This window comes from Ornithodoros turicata, chromosome 4 (assembly GCF_037126465.1).
Source record: "Ornithodoros turicata isolate Travis chromosome 4, ASM3712646v1, whole genome shotgun sequence".
NCBI lineage: Eukaryota > Metazoa > Arthropoda > Arachnida > Ixodida > Argasidae > Ornithodoros > Ornithodoros turicata.
The window spans coordinates 41,827,784-41,850,764 of record NC_088204.1 but is presented as its reverse complement, the minus strand read 5'-3'; the positions used below and the strand labels follow the sequence as shown (position 1 = coordinate 41,850,764).

The window sequence follows — 22,981 nt, the reverse complement described above, 5'->3', positions numbered from 1 at the left end:
AATCCGCGCAGTTCCAAGTATGACGTCACAAGTGGAACCGCTGCCCGATAGTTTTTCTCAAATTTCTCACGAAGGAGTATGGAAATTTGGAAAGCAATGTGCGTTTAGGAATGAAGTTGGGACCACGGTTCTGAATATCACAACGTCTTCATACTTTCGGAACAGCAGCGTAGCTGCTCTTTAAAGACAGAAAAGCCGCGAACACCGTCACACACGCGTTACATGTCATGCCGCCATCTTACATTGTCTCTCACTCTTCCCCCAGTCTCTTCTTCAGGTCTTCCTCTCCGCCGCCTCGCTGGCGCCCCATTGTTCTGTGCAGGAAAAGCTCCCTTACAGGCGCCCACCCTTAAGCGGTGACCGCTCGGATAAACTGCTACTTTCGGTACAAATGCTTTATTATTACACGGACTCCCCGTTGGCGTCATCACGGAAATATTGGCGCAATACGGGCAAAATGGGCTTGCCAATATGGGCAGCCCATGTTGGTCCAGTATGGAGCCTGGTTCCACTCCCCATATTGGTCCCATATTGGGCCAATATTGGCGTGCTGCTTGGGACATTGCTCCTCCACTGGACAGACCATCGGCTATCCGCGCGAGTGACATAATGGTGTCCGCTTAGGAGAGTGATGAGGAGGAGAGCACGCACCGCGAGAATCCATTTTTATCTTCACTTGTTTGGCAAAATGTTTAAAAGTGTGTCTTGATAGTATCTTGGAACTAATGAGTTAGTTTTTCGAGTATTTAGCACTATCTACTCAAATACCTTTCGAGGCTGAGTAGTTAGTACTATAGGCAGTTACTTGTTTTACATGATACTCAGTAACATAACTTATATACTTCCTTTGAGCTTCTTGTACAAGCCTGAGGCAAGGTAACGTAATAATAATATAGTACTTGAAGATACCAAAGGTTTGGTACCTACATTTTTGCACTGTTTTAACGGCTAAGGACAAAATGCTAACTTACCAAAATGCAACTTCAAAGCCCAACGAATTAAGTTCAGGACAGCCTACGATACCTGTGACACTTCAACTGCTCTGGTACGGCAACGAGAACATAAAAACTCCAGCGGAGACTGCGGAAACTTCTTACCCTATTGAAAAGTAGTTCCAGGGGTTAAGTCTTGGTACCCTAGGTCTTGGTATCAAGGCCTACGGTGACCCCAAATATATTAAGACCTCAGGCTCTGGACAAGTTGACAAATCCCAGGAGCAAATTTTGAATCGTCAAAACAGCACTGTAGCACATTTGTAGTACTGGGGTCCTGGCCCCGTGACCTTTGACATTATCCCTAGAATATGTTGAGGTGACGCCAGGTACTTTTTCGTTCAATTCAATTCGATTTATTGACACCCAAAAATCCGTGTAGATGGCGACTTTAGCGGTAAGACGCCAGAAGTTCCTACGGTAACCAGAGAAAGTACTGTGTAGACCACAGAACATTTTAGGATAACCACAAGGTCTCTTATGATATTCCCAGAACGTCTTCGGGTAGCCCTTCCAGGTATTGGGTTAACACTAGGCCGGCTCAGGATAGCGCTACGAGTTGCTGGGCTTACCTCAGCAGAAGCCGCAGGATTTCTGGGGTAACCTCAAGTTTTTCTGAGGTTACCTGTGACCTTTTTTTGGGGACTATAATTTCGATACAGCGATTTTTTGTGTGATATTGTACCCGCAAAGCAGAAGATGCTAAAGACCACATGGTTGAGTGTGATTATCGTAAATTTTTCACGCGATCTTCATTTTTACGGTACAATTACGATTTTCATTAATAACGCCTGCGCACGTACACTGGTGCCTGTATTGAACAACACTAAGTCACTCTGCCTGCTGTGTTCTCTGGGGCTTTTCCTGGGTTTTCCTTAGGCGCTTTCAGGCACATGTCGGCGCAGTTCCCTTAGAAGCCGGCCCAGGACGCACATTCCCGCAGCATTAGTCGTGACGTTGCCCACCTCTGTGAGGCCGACAACGGCGAGCCCTTTCACTGCCACCACCACCACCACCCCTTAAATCGCCTCAGTCTAGTGTACAGGAATACGGGAGAGCACCCGAATCGTCCTGGTGTGCACATCCAAAAACCACCACGTCAGTCTATGCACAGCAGCAGAACTAGACAACAACAACGGAACTAGACGACACATTAGTCCGCACTGATTTCCGCTTTAAAAACGCCATACTAGTCTAGCTTGCGCATCGTCTTGGGGCCCTGATATATAGTTCATGCTAGACGGTAGTCATTCGAGGGGAAGGAGGATACAAACGAACAAACTTAACGAAACCCATGCGCTGCCTTCGGAGCAAAGCTGGCTACCCAGAAAACAAGTCAGAGGGTCACAGTCTAGACCGCTGACAAAAGGTTTGCACTACGTTACAAGGTATTCTATTTTGATATTATCTAATAACATTCCTCAACTGACTTTACACAGCAAGATTTTATTTCGTGTCTCAGTCTTCCCTGGTACACGTGCGCAAACGACACTAGCCGCGCTACACGACCTCAACCCGACGCTGTTTACATGAACTTGCTCTAACGGGAAAGGGGGGGGGGGCGATCGCAGCGACGCGAAGGAGCCGTGCAGGCCAAGCGAGTGCCCAACTTGACCTGAGCGCGTTTACATGCACCTACATTTCGAGTCGAGCGAGTCCACCAACCACCCCCTGCTGTCGGGTTGTCTCGACTCGACTCGGTGTCGACTAGACCCGAGAGCGTTTAAATGAGCGAGTTGACTCGACAGCTCAACCCAACCCGCTCCTGTCGAGTTCGTGTAAACGCGGTTACTATCTGATCACGAGATAGGCACTGCCACTGAAGAGGAAGCTACGGCTCCCGTTTCGCCGTGTTGCATGCGGGAAGGCATTCATACAGTTTGCCTTCTCTGACGTCATTTTCTTTTAAGGTGTGTTTAACGGTGCCCTCTGACCAAGGGTACATGTCAGAATACGAGTAATATACCGGCGTAATATGGTCTTGCATGACGTGTGTGCCACGATGCTGCTTCATCTGACTTACACTTTGTCTTGTGTTCCAGCTGGAAAGCATCCTCTCCAAATATCCAGAATTATGTATTGCCGCTTACGACGTAGAGTACGACGATTACATGGGCGTCTGTGGAGAAGGTCGTCCATTTGCGAGACTGGCCGCTATACAGCGCGTTCTACGTCGATTTGCGGTCACCACTCACTTCTACATCGACCTTCGCAAGAAGTAACTGTGTATTTAACGCACCTAATAAATGATATTCAACATTTGATGCTGAAGACACAGGATAATGTAATCGCATTGAACGATGTTTAACGACCGGTCGTAGCTGCATGAAATTAATGATCCAACGATATCTTCACTATTCTACAACTTAGGTTAATATATTTTTATTTTATTTTAATTGAACTAAATTAATTTGCATTACAGCAATGTAAATACAGGAGGCGGCCAAAAAGCAAAACAAATGTCGCTTGACGAGGGCACGCCCCCATTAGAAACCCAGTGCCGATCAGACTTGGAGGTATCTTGAGTACCGTACTCTGAATACTGTATCTTAAATACTTTTGTTGGTATCTTAGTATCTCACTGAGTACACTTCGTAAACAGTATTTGTACTGTAATTAAAATACTTTTTAGTACTTAGTACTCAGTACTCTAATTGCTGTCTCCTGTTTGTCGAATATTCAGATTGGCATTCCTTTTTTCTTTTTTGCCGCACCTGACAACAGTTGACCTTTCCAGGCCGTTTCAAAGGAAGTCTACGCTGTTACCATTTGGCTTGAAAAAAACGAAAGATTGAAAGATTTTCAAATGAAGGGAGGACGATTGTCGGATGAGCACTTTGAAATGCACCTACTACTGCGTTCAAATAAAGCATATGTCTAATTTGCAGGCATATTTTGACACTTCTGTGGCTGTTTGTGTTTCGAATATCCTATAAGTATCTTAAATACTTTTCATAGTATTTACTACTGTACTGTAAATACTTTCATTTCTAATTATCCTTACTGTATTTTAAATACATTTTGCACTCGGTATTTAGTAACGTATTTTAAATACTTTTTGGTACCATCTTCTACATGTCTGGTGCAGATGCAGCAGATAAAGATACAAACAAAATAGCTAGAAACATGAAATAGCAAGTATCCTAGATTCAAGTTATAACAAAGAAGAAACACTCATGTGTTACCTAGCGAAAAAGGCTCTCGACCTTTTTAATATACTCATTGAAGAGCCTTGTGATGCTATAAATCAGTTACTGTCTTCCATAGATGGTGCAGGAACGGCAGTGATGGGCAGTAACTACTTTGAAAGTAGTTTATCTACAACTACTAACTACTTGCATTAAAAGTGATTGTAACTACAAACTAACTACTTTTCTAAAACAGTAATTAACAGTTACTTTTGCAACTACATTTTCGGTACAAGGCATAAATGTTGATGGGAGGTAGGTAAAATGTCTCGCTCGTCATAACTAAGAACACCAATACGGAGATAAACGTGCACTAGATTATGGCGCAAGCCAATATACAGAGAGAGAGAGAGAGACCAGAAAAGGACCACAAACATTATAACCAGACCTCATGTGTTCTAGTGTATTAAACACCTGTGACACACATACGTTGTGCTGAACGCCATGGAATATCAAGCACCTTGTATATTTAATTTGCTTACATCTGGCGTCAATGTCAAACGATTTTTTCGTACACTTACTCTCAGGTACATTTTCACTGGAGACCCCACACCAGATTTCGCGGACAGACAAAGGGGCTAGAAAAGGTAACAACATTTAAACAAAACAGTACCATGTGAAATGGTGCTGGCTCATCGGGTGTTTTGCGCTGCTATTGTTACGGACGCACAACTTTACATTCACACTTTTCCCTAAAGCTTATGTGCCATCTGTATTTTGCCATCTGTGCCATCTGTATCAGTGTATTTTGACTAGAAACCTATGCTGGGTAGACGTAACGTTTACTGTAGACTAGAAACTGATGCCTTCTTGGCATAACAGTCGGGTTTTTTGACTAGGACCCTTTAGCTTTTGAGTTCCCAGATAGGATGCGATAGAAACCTGCAGGCTGCAGTGAAGTTTTTCCTTCCTGCTCTCACGTTGACATCCTTATAGCTGTGTTCAATAACGAAAGAGTCCATCTCGACAACATTAACAATCAAACAGGACGCGAAGAGACATAGCAATGAGCGTGCAAGACACAACGTGTTTTCTGCCTAGATTGGGTTGGATCGCCGTGGCTTGGATCGTGGCTTGGCGCTTGTCTTCGGTCTTAGCCGTGGCCAACTTGCCGACGGCAGTCGTACAGTAGTTAACTACGAAAAATGTAGTTTACTATTAGCTTCTAATTACTCTTCGTTGAGTAGTTGCAATTGCCTTGTAACTACATAGAAAGTAGTTTAATTAGTAGTTAAATTTCATGTAGTTAAACTACTGCCAATCACTGGCGAACGGGAAACTTTCCAAGACAAAGCTTGTCTTCTTCTGTGAGCTGCATTCTGTTGTAGTTGAAAGAATGATAACATTACAACGTTACTGCATTTTAGAGCGGAGAAGTAAGATTTAAAAAGAAGACAGTTAAAAAAATCCAGAATTTTGATAATATGAAGGTCAATAAATATAGTAGCAGTGTGAGACATAAATTGCGCACCTGCTATAAATCTAATCGCTCGTTTTTGTTGAGGAAACGTATGTTACTTTTTGCAGTAGTGTCCCATACACTGTGGCAGTAAGAAAATTGGGACGCTATTAACGATTTATAAGTGAGTAACCTAACATGCCGAGGAAAAAGATATCTATCTCCTTAAAGGTCAGCTCTGGGGGTACCTTGACTTTTTAAAACTGTAACGATATTCTGGAAGTCCATATCGAACTGTATCTGAAACCACCCTTCGTTTCCAGAAAATGGCCCGTATTTTAAATAATCGTAAGTTAAGCATCTCAAAACAGACATGGGGTCCGCCACTCTTATGACGACAATGGTTTAGGCGGTCTACACCGCTGACGTAAGTGATATCAGTGTTCTTCAAGACATCCCTCCCTATTTACGAAGGGGAATGTCGACAGGCGATGGTGACAGGAAGCGTCTGCTCGATCGACGTAGGCTTCTTGATTGCAGTGTTTTCTTTATTTGTGGGATGATTTGCCAATGCCAAAACACGTTGTTGACAGCACCTGTGCATGCAGCAATGCTGTCGTGCTGCCAGCCTGCGGCTAACTGGCGAAGAACACTATGAACGTCACGTATTGTCAACAGAGTTGCGCTACGCCGACATAAGAAACATATTTTTGTTGGAATTGGAGTTATGTCTGGTAAAGTAAGTCAATTGCTTGCTTAATTGCAAGACTTCACTCTCGTATAGTTAGGGCTCACCACCGTTGCATCACCTGCTGCTTCCGAAGTCGTGCACTGCGCACATATCTCTCGGCGTTTGACGTTCCAGGTACAGCGATTACGCTTCTTAAGGGCATTATAATCGTGTGAACGAGTAGTATTTGGCAAAGCCATGGTATCGTATGCGCACTGTAGGCACTGCAGGCACGTATGTAAAAATTAGGCAAGAATGACAGCTCTAGTGGCAGATTCCTGATGAAAGTATTGCCGAAACTATACATTGTCGAGAGATCAAGCACCAGATATAAGAGTAGGCAAGCTATTTACATGCGAGCACACATGACTTATGAGCAGGAGCAGGACAAAAAGAAAGAAGGGAAAAAATAAAGGCATAATAAATTGCACAGTACAAGTACACAGTGAAAGTATAATACACCAGGGATATTTTTGCATCTCAGTTCCCCTGGTTCACAAGAGCAATGCAGTCATGCGACAACACATTAATCAACCACTACAAGCAAAACGAAACAAAGATGATGAGTTGCTTGCATGCATCATCTGACTACGCCATTATTACATTTGGATCTGAACCTGGATGTTGGTTTCAGCAGCCAGGTTACTTCTAGTATCAACGCACATTTCCACACATTCCACAGATACTGTAGCTTTACACGTAACATTGAACAGGCCATAATTTTAGTGCATACACAGAGATCATAGAAATGCCTGACTGACCTACATAATGCTCACCATGGGTGAACAAGTACACTGCAAGATGGACAAATCCCCGGTGTAGTTGAGGTGTTCTGCGGTCAATCTTATGAGCAAAATGAGGTCATTCACCACAAATCAGTGGGAGGGGTTGCAACACCATCATCCCACATAAACGTAAAAGAAGCCAATGTACCAATGTATGTTTCACAACCAAGACTGCAATGGAAATATAGAAAATTGGCACCATGAATACCGAAACTCATGCAGCTGTGATGTCACAGCCCTTACGGCTACCAATGGAATTGGATGTAGCTCTGAGATCTGTGACATCTGCGCTTTAGCCAGAGATCTGTTCCGTGGCTTTTAATTTCGCGAAGTATGAGTAGTAGGAGGGGGTACCGAGGCTACATGGTGTCCAAACTATGGCCCCCCTGCCCCTGAGCCCTGCGCGTATTTTTCCCTGCGCGGCGCGTGTGCGGAGGGTTGTCCGCGCGCTAATCGGCGGGGGAGGGCTGCGCGTGCGCTCACCCTCTCACATTTTTCAGCCTGGGCAGACTTCATTGGCCATACGTGGGCCGACTTCACATATTTTTTTCCGATGCAACAGGTGAGCGGTTTACATGCAGAGACATGCAAAGGATAGCCATACACAAAAGTACGAATGACGAAAAAGGACGAAAGTCGGCGGCCCAGGCTGAAGGGTAAACGCGCACGCAGCCCTCCGGCCACGCGCCGCCCACAACAGCAGCCCTCCACTCGAGCGCCGCCCACCTGTCGCGGGAAGGAAGTCGGCCCAAGTAGGAAAATGGTGAAAGAAGTCAGCCCAGGGTGAAGGGTAAGCGCGCACGCAGCCCTCCGGTCACGCTCCGCCCACCACAGCAGCCCTCCACCCGAGCGCCGCCCTGTTACAGGTGGTGAAGGTTTTTCGGCTGGGTTTTTCGCCTTCACCTGGTTGGCATCACAATTGGCACAATTCCCAGCAATATTTGCTTTAATAAATATATCTCAACTTGATTGGCATTAATAAATATATTTTCACATGTACTTTTGTGTATGGCTATCCTTTGCATGTCTCTGCATGTAAACCGCTCACCTGTTGCATCGGAAAAAATATGTGAAGTTGGCCCACGTATGGCCAATGAAGTCTGCCCAGGCTGAAAAATGTGAGAGGGTGAGCGCACGCGCAGCCCTCCCCCGCCGATAAGCGCGCGGACAACCCTCCGCACACGCGCCGCGCAGGGAAAATACGCCCAGGGCTCAGGGGCAGGGGTGCCGTAGTTTGGACACGATGTAGCCTCGGCACCCCCTCCTACTACTAGTATGACACGTAAAAAAAGAATTAGTTTTGCTCAGTATTATGGTGTGGAATACATGCACCCATGATGTAACGAACCACATCTGTGAAAGCGTCCCAACCCTTTTAATCTTTCCCTGACACTTCGTATAACTCAAATGGCTAAAGACCCTGGAGTACCGTTTACTGTGTGCACAGAAAACTCTTGTTTGTTTCCCCATCCCTACACTCCTACAGAATCCACCGATTAATGGCGAATGAGACACCGAAAACCAATCCTAGGTATGAGAGTGCTTGTACACATTCACTGAAGCCCTTCTGTTGTCCACTTGCAGTTAAAGGGGCACTAAAATGCAAAAACAACTTGCTCTCAAATGACAGTCCGTGTTTCAATTAGTACAATTCAAACAAAATTAGTTCACGCACCGCTACCGTTTACAAGAAAAACGCGATGAAAACAGAGCCGTCTTTGGAGGCAACGAATGGAATCCTCAGGGGGTAAAGATTGGCGGCATCCAATGAGACAGCAGGAGAAGCGCGCGCATGCCTGTCGTGTGCGTGTGGATTTCGAACGGGTCCAATCGTAGTGTTCCGTATATGCGTGTGGCATGATGCGCACTGTGGCATTTTCCAATACTGATTCACTGAATTGTAGCCCACAACAGTTCTCGCGAATGTTTCACGGACAACACTGATCTTCACGTCCTTCGGACGACGACACCAGACCGCTTCGCAACGCGCACTGCGTTTTTCACCGGGACTGCTGCATGGCGTGCACGCGCAGCTTGGACTAAAAACACCGATGCACGAGCTGAAACGACGTTCTCTGCTTAGCGTCGAAACAAGAAAGAGTCCGGTATAATTTTGATTGTAGCTTCGTAACGGAATCAAAGTTCTGAATTATGATGACAAGTACGAGATTAACATAGCGTGTAATGTAATTTGAGGTGAGCTTGTTTTTGCATTTTAGTGTCCCTTTAATGCTTTGCAGAGTTGTCAGTGTGTTAGTGACTCATTCAATCTATCTCTTGCGGTGAGCCTGTGTAGCCTCTTCCTTCTGCTCGGGGTCTCATGAACAGCCACCATACACAGTGATCGAGCATAGCACGTGAAAAGCAATATTAGAATACCTAAAACAGACAGAACTGACCTGCGGAGTAAAGCAAAATGAAATTTTACATTTCAGGAGCTTTCCGGAATGCATTCCTTATGTGTAGATACAATATGTTATATGTGGCACACAGATAAGAAGAAGATAGAAGTGGTGTTCTGACATTTCAGATACATGACCGAGAAACAACACTGAGTCAAGGAAACTTGTCGTGCACACAGCGAGGGGATGTCTTGCAGAAGGGTAGGTATATCCACTACCTCTTCCAGTTGTTTGAACGTTTCAGTCCGTGTAAGTGAGGAATGCAGGACAATTGCTTAGTAACCCCTGCTGACTTGAAATATTGTAAATCACTTTGGAGCCAAAGCTACTCTCCAATGTCTCGACGTGCACATCCTTCACGAAGCCTTATATGTTCATGAATATGTGAAGCAACACCACGATCCGAATAGCCATAATAATATCGTGAGTCACTTTACTAGGACCAGCGTCCCACTATCATTGCTTTTCCATGCGCACCAGTAGACATGGCTTACAATGGCGTGGCACCATTTTTGTAGCACCGGATGTTGCTTCACCAGTGCTGCTGCATGTGTCCTTTTCCTGGTGCCTCAGCAAGGAGAGGCGGATATTATAATTAAAGAAAAAGATAGAAAGCAAGCGAGCTGGTGGCAGATATCCACAACGAAAACCCGACACTCGGGGGAAATAAATAACAAAAGACGCATATCACACAAGTCTTGTGTTGTGTGCGTCCGTTTTTAATTATTTTCCCCTAGTCTCGGGTTTTCTTTATAATTATAATTATACCTGTTAAGGCTAACATTGCTTAAAAATGTGCAAAAATATCTACACATTTAAGCTACAAATGTGCTTGCCCCGAAGTGTACCCCTGCTAATTGGAAATATGTTGTCAACCAGTATCAACATGCTGGACTGCACACGTGTGTTATGGGGGCACTACAAAGGAAGTGTGGGTTTTACCTCTTTGAACGTGCCACACATCAAAGCGATGGTTCACAGATTGATGAGTCTTTTTCATGAAGGACTTCACCTAATTGTGCCTATCGGTGATGAGCATGCTGACTGTCATCCCTTGCTGGTCAAGGTACTCGAGCCACCCTTTGAAGGCCTGCCGATTACTGGAGTCAACTTCAGTGGACTAGAAGAACACAATGGAATTTGTGGGAGGCATAGGATAATCTTACATTACAACTTGAACACACAGCACTCACAGACACAGCCCAATTTTTAAAGAGGAACAATAATGCTGCCATGTAATTGGGCTATGGGGCAGTTCCTTGGTTGGGAAAAGGCTGGACGTGATCACACAGAAGCCAAGAAAGACACAGAGTGTCTCAAAACAGGAACCCTGAAGTTGTTGCTTATTTCAGGTGCTGTGACTGTTTCGTCTTCTCTGTGCCCAAGCTCAGACTTCTTCAAACTCGTGTAATTTTGCAACCAACTTCACTGAGAAACTGCGTAGTTTTACATACAGCCTATAAGGCTCACCAGCCTCGCATTTGTCGTTCACATGTTCATATTTGTGCACGTTCGTGCGGACACTTACCTGCAACTTTATTCTTTTTGTCTGCTTTGGTTCTATCATCTTTGTCGTCGTCGAACAAGGCAAGTGCCGCATCCCTTTGCAGCGACCTTTCGAGTATGAATCGCTCGTCAGGTGAAAGACCTCGTAACGTTCTGACACAAAATGCGTGGAGCACACACGATTGGTGCTTTGATAAGTTCACAGCACTCAACCACTGGTTTTGTATCACTCAATAACGCACGAAATCAACTGGGAACTTGGTTGGTTGGAATCTTTGTTGTTAGCGTACCTGCTAGGGGAGCACGGCATTCTCACAATTTTCTCACACCGCATCTCTCACAAAGTGACACCTGAGACGAAGTTGAGTGTACTGACCAGCCGAAAGAAGACGATGATGATCAAATTAAGACGAAGAGAACGGTGCTCGTACGTACGGGCGACTCTCGATTTCGCTTTCAGCAGACGAGTGACGGCTGCTGGCGATTCCGAAACTGCGAGCAAGCCAAGAAGAGCCAAAGTGAAAGCTGACCGTGACCTCGATGGTTTGAGCGGACGATCGAACGGCAATCCAAAGAACGACCTATTTTGGAGGGACATCCAGTAGGGACCATCGTGCCTGCTCGTTTTTGTTGTGATCTGTGACAAAGTTTCCCAGGAGCTCACCTTTAGGACACCAGTTGCCTTAGCAATTTTTCCTTTAGGATAACGTACATTATTGTCCCACGACAAGTTGTCTGAAAAGAATATTCCGAGTATCTTCACTATATTTACAATTTCTATTGTCTGGCCAGCTAATGAAATCATTAGAGGATCAACGACGGGTTTGTCTTTCGGCTTCTGTAGTATTACTTTAGTTTTATTTACATTTATTACTAATCTGTTCCTTTGAGACCACAGTGCTATTTCGGAGAGAGCCATATACTATCCTTTTTTTCCCTTTTCCTTTTTTCGCTTTTGTGTTTTTTTTTTCTTTTGAGCTAAGGCGTAAGCAAAGCTCACCCTGAGCTGACTCCCCAAGAAGAATGACATCACCACCCGGACTTGACCTTGTGGAATATTCCAGTATGTGACTCACCGACGACTGCCACGTGGCGTACTTCCACCGATTCTGACTTCAATTACCGGACCTATTTAAGCAATGTGTAACCCGCTGTATCCCTTTTGTCCTGACGAAGACAGTGCCACTGTCGAATCGTCGACCCCTTGCATTTTGCTTTTTATCGTTTCCCTAGGTAATAAAGTAGTGTTTCTAACTTCACTAAAATCTGTTTCCGTGTCTTTTTCGTTCCACTTCTAGATCCCTAAGGTATATAGTTTTTGTTCCAAGTTTTGAAGTATCAATTCTCTGTGACATAAAAGTGCTGCCTCTGTGGAATGGTTTTTACGGAAACCGAATTGGGAAGATGTGATAACATTATGCGTAGAAACAAATTTGTTCCATGTAAAATAAAAACACCATTTAAAAAGTGTACAAGAGCACTGTCACTATTGAGGTGTAAAAAATCGAGTGCGCTATGGGACAAGCCATTTACACTGAAAAAAATCAGCTGTATTCTTTAGCGTACTGTCAAACGCGTACGAAATGCGAGAGCATTACTAGCATTGCAGTAGATGAAGGACGACGACTCCATTTTGGATGCGAAAGAAGCATACTTTCGGGAGCTTTAGTAGGCCGGCTACACTCTATAGAAATGACACGATTAAGGAAGCTGTCAAATCAAAGATCAGCAACGAGATGTAAGCCGATTGACTTATCATATTTTCCCAAGCGTTATCGTTGAGAACTTCCGAACTGCTAAAACTCGGTATTCATTCTTAAAACCACGAATCTGACTCGGTCGACAAATCCATCAGAGCCAATCCTAATGGAATTATTAAGCCAAATAGACCTATCGCAATTTCGGACATCTCCAATAGAACCAACGGTTTAGCGGTTTTATGGGACCATTCGGACTTAAGGGTCTAATGGCTTGATGGGAGCTCCACAAAAGTAAAAAAATTGTGAAAACCAAAATTGGTTTCTTTCTGTCTTTTTTCCGACTCCTGTCATGACACAATTTAATCTCTCAGCTTCAGTTCTTTCTTTCGTTTTTGTTTTCAAGACTTTTCAAACTATACAATGCGCGCAGCGTTTCAAGAAGTACACAGAAGTACAAAAAAACGCTCTCCAGAACTGAAGGCCAAAAAGCTCACGCAGGATGGCAGTGTCCATTTCCTTTGATGCATTGCCATCAAGTTCGAAGTGGATGCAGATAGCACAAATACTATACTTATAGCTTGTCTTCCGTGATTTGGCGAATCCGAGACTCCTGTTTTTGCCGCGGCTATATAGAAGGGGTGAGGTGTCTAAATTTATTCCATTTACTCGCACAAGTAACATTAAAGTGAAGAATGGCTTGGGGTATTAGCTCAAGACTAACTCAACATCTGGGTTCCTTACTGCTTTTGGTTGAGACATTCTGTAGGACCACCGAGAATCGAACTTCCGCAGTGCAATCGCGCGTTTTGTTTCTCTCTCGCAACACTGCATTCCATCAGCGAATTCCGTCAGGAAGAACATTCTTGAAACTGCCGACACGCGACATCCGGCAGATATTCGGAAAAGGACGTCCACCTATGGAGCTCCGAGTCGTTTTCTGCATGCCTATGACATTAGCGCATGACACGTGGCCTTTTATAGGCCGCGAGCGTCGCGCGTCAATCCTCGCGCGTCAATTCTCTTTACACGCTGGGGCGTTCGCAGCTTAAGTCTCTGAGCGCTGATCAGTTTTAGGGAAGTTTTATGGGGGTCATATATCACGAACCATATTTAACTGAATTTTGAAGCAATATTAGAATATTCCGAGTCGCAATGAGTCAGACGGCATAAAATATTAGTTGCTTGACGGTCGGAGGTCTATCAGCCTGTCAGGACAATGCGAGGTGTCATATTGAATACTGTAAGAACGTTGGCTACAGCGTTGCTCATTCCTTATCACAGCTATAACTTTCGATACAAGCGCAGTAAGCGGCAAGACTAGGACAGGATGCAGTTTCCATCTTATCCTTTGCAGTTCTGTCGATTACGGGGTCTCGCATGGAGTGTTTTAGCGATTATACGCTATTCCATATCTCTTATATCCCATTAGGGGCTCCTGATCTACTATAAGGCATCACCTTTTTGACCGCAATGTCTAGTTGATGGACCATTGGGTTCTCCTGTGGGGCCACTAAGGTCACCTGATGGGCAGTTGGATACCCTTTGTTGGGCCGCCAGGGGCCCTGAGGTACATTCAGGCCTTGTGGGGCCATTCGGCCCACCTGACGGGCTGTGGTACAGCATTTGTCGGACCGCTAACAGTCCTGTTGGACCACTAGGAGTCGTTAAAGGGCTGACAAGCTGTTTTGATGGCCCATCACAATATTCTAATGGACCATCAGAATTTCTGATGGAGTCTTGTCGGCTTTTTCGATCAGGGAACGTGCCACCGTACACGATCACTCGGACGATTCATCTTCGTCTGGGTGATCTTCAATTCTAGCGATGCAGATAATGGGTTTGTGCATACTGTAGTAGGGTATGTAGTCCATGTAGCGCACACTAACATGCACTTCTCGCGAACACACAGTCTAACGTTGTGCCGTTGCGTGTGGTCGGCACATTCACATCACACACGATGTCCAAATTGAACGTTTCCTTCATATAGTCGATAATCAACCCATTGTTGCCGTTAATGCCCGTTGACCAACGTTAATGTGAACGTCTCCACTCACGCAGTGAGCGGCACTCTGTACAGTGCACCGTTTTTAACGCGGAAAACTTTAGTTGCGTTTTAGGAGTTCACGGCAGGAGACTTCAAGACAGGAAGAGTTTGATGTCGTCTCGTGAAACGTTTGACGAGGGGTAGACAGACAATCACGGTTCTACGACCATTGATAGTGCGCTCTCGATTGCGCACATATCTCCCGCTTCTCGCATCGTTTTTATGGGGTGGAGTAACGGCGCTTTTCTCTTGCTTGGCGTAAGGTGCGACACCAGCCTGGCTTCATAGTTAAGGACGTCACGCCGCCGGTAGCCCCCTGGTCTCTGCCTGTGCCACCCACCCTCGTACGTCTTCCGGACCTCCAGGAACGAAGAGATCAGGTACCCCGTCAACTTCTTCGAGACGATTCTAAAGGGTGAACCGCATGGCACGAAAAACTGGCCGAAAACTGGCCGAACCGAAATCGGGACCGAAGTTTTTTCTGTGCATCACCGCATGCTACCGAAATGCACCCCGAATTTCGGCCGAAGACTTCTGGCCTTGGGGAACATCGCCTTTCAACCATCCAGGTCAATGAGATAATTGTTAAATCTTTGTGATGACGACGAAGCAGTCATCATTTCGTGACCCCATATTCTTCTGTTACTCAGCCATTAAACATAGTCACTCCTACCCGCTGTCCTGTTTTTCACAAAATGGTGCCGTGTCCAGGATCTGAACAAACGACGAACGGGATCGACTTAGGAACCTGACATACCTGAACGACTCAACCGACAGGGAAGACAACAGTGGGTAACGACAGGATTAACTTGGCATAATGGAACGATTTCATCTGATCCACAAGCGACAGGAGCTGCGAACGAAGGTGATAATCTTAATGACCGACCTCGAACGCAAACGATCTACCGAAGAACTGCAAGATGTAATCGTATTCCAAGTGAGGATGGAACAACTACGCAGATTAAACATCCACCTCCAACAAATTGACAGCGAGATAGAATTGATGCTCACCGAGGACGAATTTGAAGAAGAGTTCACGAAACAAATACTTCTTCAAGACAAGATAGAAACTGCACTTTTCAAAGCTAAAAGATACTTAGCGGCAAGAACAAATGATGTCTCAGTTTCAACGTCAACCTCAAAAGCGAGCAACCGCGCGGCGCCCGGGACAGCATCAACGACTGCACAAGCGCCATCAACGTTTACTATATTGCCTGTAGTGCACGACATAGTACAGCATCCGGAACTGACCTTTGTCAACTTGTACGGCGAGATGCCAAGCCAACAGCAGTACCTCAATACAGATGTAGTGATAGAAGATTGTACTCACACACGCACGGCTCTGGAATTACGAGATGCAGAACCGACGTACGTTGACCTACCACCTGGAAAGATAACACAGGCAAAGACTGGGAGGCCTACGGACAGCCTGGAACCTAAAGCAATCAAGCGAATCAGTGAAGACTTGAGAGGAAATGTCATTGAAACGCCTCAGACTGCAAAAGGGCAGCCTGAAGAACCGAAGGCTTCAGAAACGCTGCAGACGTTTGCGCAGCACGAAGATCAAGACAGACGGTACGTGGAAAGACGGCAGAACATCGGTTCGGACATAAAACGCGAAGCAAACGATGGAAGACAGGGAGCGGAAACGCGGAACAGCATGTTGATGTCAACGCCAGAAATAACAGTGATAGCAGATAATAACGAACAAGAAAGAAGGACCAGGGTACCTGATAACAAGTTCCTACCCAGAAGAAAGAAACTGACAGGGCAAATGGTTCAAGACCCTGAAGGACTCCTTCCCGATCCAGCTGCGATGCCTAACTCAGAAGACGAAGAAATACGGCCAAGATCATTAGTGTCTTTCAAAACGTTGCTTGAAGGGGACGTCGAGTGCGTCGGCAAGCAACCACTGACCACATGCTATAAGTCGGATGACACTTCCATCGACAGGGATCTCCTTCCTACAGCAATCTTATCAATATCCTTTCACCACGACGTCATGTCAGTCGTGTGCTGTACTGCAAGGTGCCTTAGAGACAGGTCACGATCCCTGCGCAACAGATCTATCAGTATACGACATACTGCTGGAAAGACATATTGTCTGAAGGCTTATAGGAAGAAGAACACCGTCATCAGCGAAGTCCGACAGTGGAAGCCAGCGGAATCTCAACTAATGCGAAAAGCTCCGCCATGACTGCAAGTTTCACCGCGCTGCACGGCGCTGTTCGTACCCATATTGCTGGCATCACCAACATTAGTCGACGATCCGCCCGTTAGCGCCTTCCGCGGCGGGCAGCCTGTTAAATCTTTGTGATGACGACGAAGCAGTCATCATCTCGTGACCCCATATTCTTCTGTTACTCAGCCATTAAACATAGTCACTCCTACCCGCTGTCCTGTTTTCCACAATAATCCCTGTATTCATAGGGGGTAGAGGTCGCACACACGGCAAGAGTCAACCCCATTGCTACGTCATCGTTGCTATGGTTCTCCTTCCGGCTGGATAGCCATTGGTTGCTTCTACTTTTTTGGTTGGCGTCACTTCCGATTTCGGAGGAGAAATCTGGCTTGGCCAGATCGGGCCGAATTCGGCAGGGAACTCTGTTCTCCGAAAAAAGTTCGGTCCCGAATTTGGTTCGGAAAGAATTCGGACGCTTTTCGGGCCATGCGATTCGCGCTTTATGCTCTGGTAGACGCGAAGTTTTCTACCTCTGCCGCAGCATACACCGATGGCGCATCGAGAAATGGCAAGTCCGCCTCGGCATTCGTCATCCCGTCCGAAGGCGTAGAGCGAGTACGTCGCCTTTCCACAGCTGCGGTACTTTATACCATACCTTTCTTTCTGCAGCACATCGTTGATTTTGTAGCAGACGCTGGACGACAACAACGACGACAACGATGGCCACGCGCGTGGAGCACCCGCTTTTCAGTTCCACCGGCACGGCCATGGAGATAGGACACCGTCACCGCCTCTCCGTGGCATACCATCATCGCCGGTCGGGGCTCATGTAAAGGGAGACCACCGTCCTCTACATTTGTTGACCCGGACGAAGAACATCACGTCCGGAGCAATTCGGCCCTTCACCATCCCAAATTTGTGACCACACCGTCGAGCAGCACTACCTCCGGCACACACGGCCCGCCTTCACTCCTACCGCATCTCGGTACTCTTCGCTCCCCTTCTCACGCTTCTCACTGCCGGCCGCGACACTCGAGCCTTGCGCTCACCTGCCGGTTGCGGCAGTCGCGGCAGCCGACGCCTCGGCAAGCTTCAGCCCGTCTCGGCACCTCTCACTCCACCTGGGACTCTCGAGCTTCGGCTCCCGTGCCGGTCGCGGCACCCCAGGACCACGACACCGAGCGCCTCACTCTCTCTCACTCGTCTCTACCTGACGGATCGTTGTTCCCGTCCTCACCATCTGTGACATGCCGCCAACGTGTGCCGTGCCCTGCACCTGTTCGACCACACGTCACCACGTCTGCACGTCTACCACGGTCGCCCTCAACTGCAGCTTTTCCCAGACGTGTTACCTGGACTTCAGCTCTTGCGATGCGTCCGCAACGCATCTGACGGCCGGGGGACCCCTGTAGCGGACGCTGGACGACGACAACGACGACAACGATGGCCACGCGCGTGGAGCACCCGCTTCTCAGTTCCACCGGCGCGGCCATGGAGATAGGCCACCGTCACCGCCTCCCCGTGGCATACCATCATCGCCGGTCGGGGCTCATGTAGAGGAAGACCACCGTCCTCTACAGATTTTACCCCGCGGGCGTGTTCACTGACTATCTGCGCCGCAAGCAATTGAAAATTCTGGCATCCGCGGCTCATCCGCACCATTGGTGTTGGATGTGTTAATGGCTTACAACCTTGTCTACGAATGCATCTTAAGGCGCAACACACACGGACAAGAGGGAGACACACACTCGCGCCACTCGTAACTCAGTTTAATAGCAAAAGGCACATAGGCAGGAACAAAAAAGAAGAAAAAGAAAAAGAAGACCATCCAGAAAAACAACCTCCCGCCCTCTACCAGCAACATCGAAAAAGTTCACACTACACAGTGATAAGCGGCTGCCACCCGCTATCGTCGAGATACTTTATCTCCCGCACTGACAACGTCACGGAAGGCTGGCTCACACACCCCAAGCAGCACAATGTACTGAAAGTCGAGTGCAATAGGGGTGGACGGGTAGGCGGAAGACCTTGAACGAACTGGTGAAACTAAAGAACATTGATAAGACACATACCGTCCACCCCTATTGCACTCGACTTTCGGTACATTGTGCTGCTTGGGACCTTTCACCCGACTTACTTATCATGTATGCCTCAATAATCTCTCCCGTCAGCGCATTGCGCGACAGTGCCAAGATACCAGTCCTCCGAAAGTCCGGTGTACACACACATCTATTTCAATGTACAGCTAGGTGTCCCTGCGGAGTGCCACTCAGTGATGCCGCGTGCTCCATCAGCCTAACATTAGCATACCTTCCAGGTTGCCCTATATAAACTCTGCCACATGAGAGAGGGATCCGATACACTACTCCTACTCTGCAAGGAATAAACCCTTTCACATAATTGACACCACACACAGGCCTCCGTTCCTGGCCATTCACCTTGGCCGAGAAGCTCTTGAGCTTAAACGGTGCGGAAAAAAGCACTCGAACACCGTATCGGTCACCAAGCTTCTTCAGGTTATGGGAGAGCACATGAATGTACGGCATAACCATGTACCGCCCTCGCCGCCCCTCCTCAGCCTGCATCTCTCCGGGACTACCCTTCCACTCCCTCAACAAAGTCACACAGACACTTCTAAGAACCCACTTGGGATACCCAGCCTCCCGGATCCGCTCACACTGGCGATTGTACGCCTCCACAGCCTTATGACAACACGACTTCTGCAAAGCCGCAACCAGGCAGGATTCACAATGCCACGCTTCACAATCTTAGAGTGTGCCGAGTCATAAGGTAGAAGTGCCTTCCTGGACCTCGGGGCGTAGCACCAACACAAAAGCTCTCTCTGGGCACTCAAACTAAGATCTAAAAATCTCAGTACCCCCTCGACGGACACCTCGCATGTAAACTTAAGGCCAGAACCCCCTATCCGTGTCAAGATGCATACTGTTTAAGATGCATCAGTATTACCAACTAGCCCAACTATTGTTGTTGTCTACGAAGCAGGGCACAGGCTTGTTCTCCAATGGGTTCCAGCCCATTGCGGTGTCGAAGGGAACCAACAGGCCGACAGCGCCGCAGAAGCAGCTCTCTTGTCTCGGAGACAGACGCGTATTGCGCTGCTGAGAGGAGATCGTCGTTCCGTTCTTCGACGCGTCATGACTCCTCTGGCTTCCCGCCAATGGACCGCTGACATTCTCCCCCCAGCCATGCCGAGCAGAGTTGATCCAGCCCTCCCTTTCCGCATGCCTCGACATACCTCTCGTCAAGATGCCCCATTAGTTCATCGGATGCGTCTCGATGTGGCTTTTACAGCGCAGTGGCGTTACCGCTTGAGGCAAGTTGACTCTCCCCAACGCAGTCACTGCGGTGCTGTAGAAGATCTAGAGCATATTCTTCTCCATTGCCCACACTAGCAACCTTCCCGAACCGTACTCTCCGGATCCCTTAACCGAGCTGGACTCTCGCCCCCTCGCTCTCACAAAATCGCTTGGTCCCTGGCCACATCCAGCCCACCAACGCTCCGCCCTTAAAGATACCATAGGATTTTCATCCTTACTGTGAAGGGGCTCATTATTTCATTCCCCGCATCACCACCAGCAATGGGGTAGAGTATCGCCCCTGGCGATGAAACTCCCCATTCACCATCTCCTCATAAAGTTTGTGTTTGTTGCGACACCAGCCTCTCTGCTCTCTTGGCGCATGCGGAACGACATGTACCTGCATCCGCCTATCTCACACGGATCATCCGTTCACGTTTCCGTCAACCTGAGGACGTGCGCCTTCGTAATAATTACATTATCCTGAACGTCCATTCTGCGCGCCCGCAAAATCTGAACGTTCGCTACGGCCATGCTCAGAGTTAAGATCATGCCAGGAGCGGTTGTTTTCGCCATCTTGGAACGATTCGAGAAAGCCTCTGCGCGTCGCGTAACAGTATCGAGCCTCCGGCGCTCTCGAATCTACGAAACTCGTCGTGTGGATGCTTGGCTGCGTTGCGCTTGGTGAATAATAGAACATAAAATCTCCGTAGACATCATGGTGGTGACTTTCTTTTCTTTTTTTTTTTTTTTTACATCATGGTGATGACCGTTCTCAAGTTGGTGGGAACCCTGTCCGGACTGAGACGGCCTTGATTTTAGCGGTGTGACCCGTTACTTCACCAACAAACCGGAGCCATAGACGGACGATACGACCTACTCCATCGTTCTCGATGAACTTCCCATGAAACCGTAAACGGTGCCCTCGTGCACGTCGACATTTGCCGTGATCACGTCATTTACACTGTAACTCTGTGGTGTCTGACGGTTGTGGAAACCAAGGTTCCCACTCTCGGGGCGTCGGCCCGTCCGTTCAGAGACCAAGGAAAACGCAGCACAGTCAAATGAACAACAGAACAGAAAGGTTTATTACCTTCAGTAACAAGCAACTCCGCCGATCTCTTGATCGCGTACAAGCCAGAAGTGACCCCGCTTTCCAGAATGATCGTCCTTTTTGAGGAGCTTGCCCCGACTGTAGCGCCATCAGACAAGTTACGTGTTTTGCACGTGTTAGGCCGGTTGCTCACTGAAGTTCACGTGGCTGATAAGCTCCCACACTCCCCCCACCTCAACACCTTGCACCACGACGTTTCTCATAAGTCCTCATCCGAAATGTCCGGCATCTCGATGATAACATCGTCCGCAGGTGGTCCGCGGGATGCGCGGGGGGTCTTGCCGAAGGAGATCTAGACGTAGACGCCTCACCGTATCTAGCGCTGTCGATAAGGCGATCTCTGGAGAGCGGGCTGACTCAATCCGGGAGCGGTGCAGGGCTCCCCGTTGAGTGGTCCTGTGTATTTCCGGCACCCCACACTGAGGACAAAGGATCCGTTGCTCCTCGGGCGTCAGGGGTATAGGTGGATCCGCGGGATGTCGATCAGACAATGTGAGGCCTCTGAATGGAAGAGGAATCCTCGAGGAGGGAGCGCCTCTGAGGGGCCGAGCCTGGGTGGCCCACCTGGCATGTGATGCCCATCCTAAGGGACGTTGCTCATGGACCACGGTCCACGTTGCCGCAGAGCGTTGAGAGGGTCCTGGAGGAGCTCTAGGCGTCGACTGGTTCCGGGTTGGTTCCAGGCGGTAAGGACGGTCGGATCTCTGCCGGGAGGGTCGTGGCATGGTATCTGCCGAGAGGAGAAAAAGGGAATACGGTGAGAGGTTATCTCCACATCGTGAGAGCTCGAAAGGGCTCTCCCCTAAAATGGCTTTGTGGAAAACTGTGAAACAGAAATCACACTAATATCACATAAATCGTGAGCACTAGGTCCTAGTGACCGAGATAGTGGCTACTACGTGCGCCGCCTGCGGGGACGCAAGTTGTAGCGACTGGAAGTTGGTCCGGTAGCGGGATCCTGGTCCAGGTATTGAGGAGGCGGAAGGTCAGAGTCTCTGCTCTCGGGGTCTGGGAGGTGGTAAGGTTTCAGGTCCGAGATGTGTACTGGCCCAGTTGCTTCGCCCGTGTCACAGCGACGAAGCCTGTAAGTGGGGCCGGAGGAGCACGCACTTACCTCGAAGGGGCCATCCCACCTATCTGCAAGCGAAGCTGCAAAGCCGCGTGCGGCATCACTTAGCGGGTGGGTCCGTCGAAGGACGAGGTCACCGACGCTGTAGGTGAGGTTCCGTCGACCTCGGTTGTACTGGCGAGCCTGGTCCAATCGTGCGACGTCCAGGTTCTCCCAAGCCGTCCGAGCTGCATCGTCCAGTCGACTCCGGAGGTTCTCAGCAAACCCTGAATAAGGAGGCCGAGTACTGCCATCCTGGAGGCCCAGTGCATTTTCCACTGGAAAAGGTGCCTCTCGTCCCAAGTTCAGGAACGCCAGGGTGAAGCCTGTTGATCTGTTTACTGTTGTCCGTGTAGCGAACGCCAGTTCAGCCAGGCGAAGATCCCAATCACGATGGTGCTGACTAGTAAAAGCAACCAACATCATTTTCAGGTTCCGATTAACACGTTCGGTAATCTTAGCCTGAGGGTGATATGGGGAAGTCTTCTTGTGCTGAATGCCTAAGACAGCGCAA

The 22,981-nt window shown here is 47.8% G+C and overlaps 1 protein-coding gene across 1 annotated transcript in view; it reads left to right on the top strand.

The window, feature by feature from the left end:
* The window catches only part of LOC135392378 (uncharacterized), a 322,651-nt gene extending 319,437 nt beyond the window's left edge, over nucleotides 1–3,214 (top strand). The window contains exon 15 of the mRNA XM_064623094.1: nucleotides 3,035–3,214. Coding sequence (XP_064479164.1) covers nucleotides 3,035–3,214 — 180 coding nt within the window. The remainder of the gene's footprint in view (nucleotides 1–3,034) is intronic.
* Nucleotides 3,215–22,981: the final 19,767 nt, after the last annotated feature.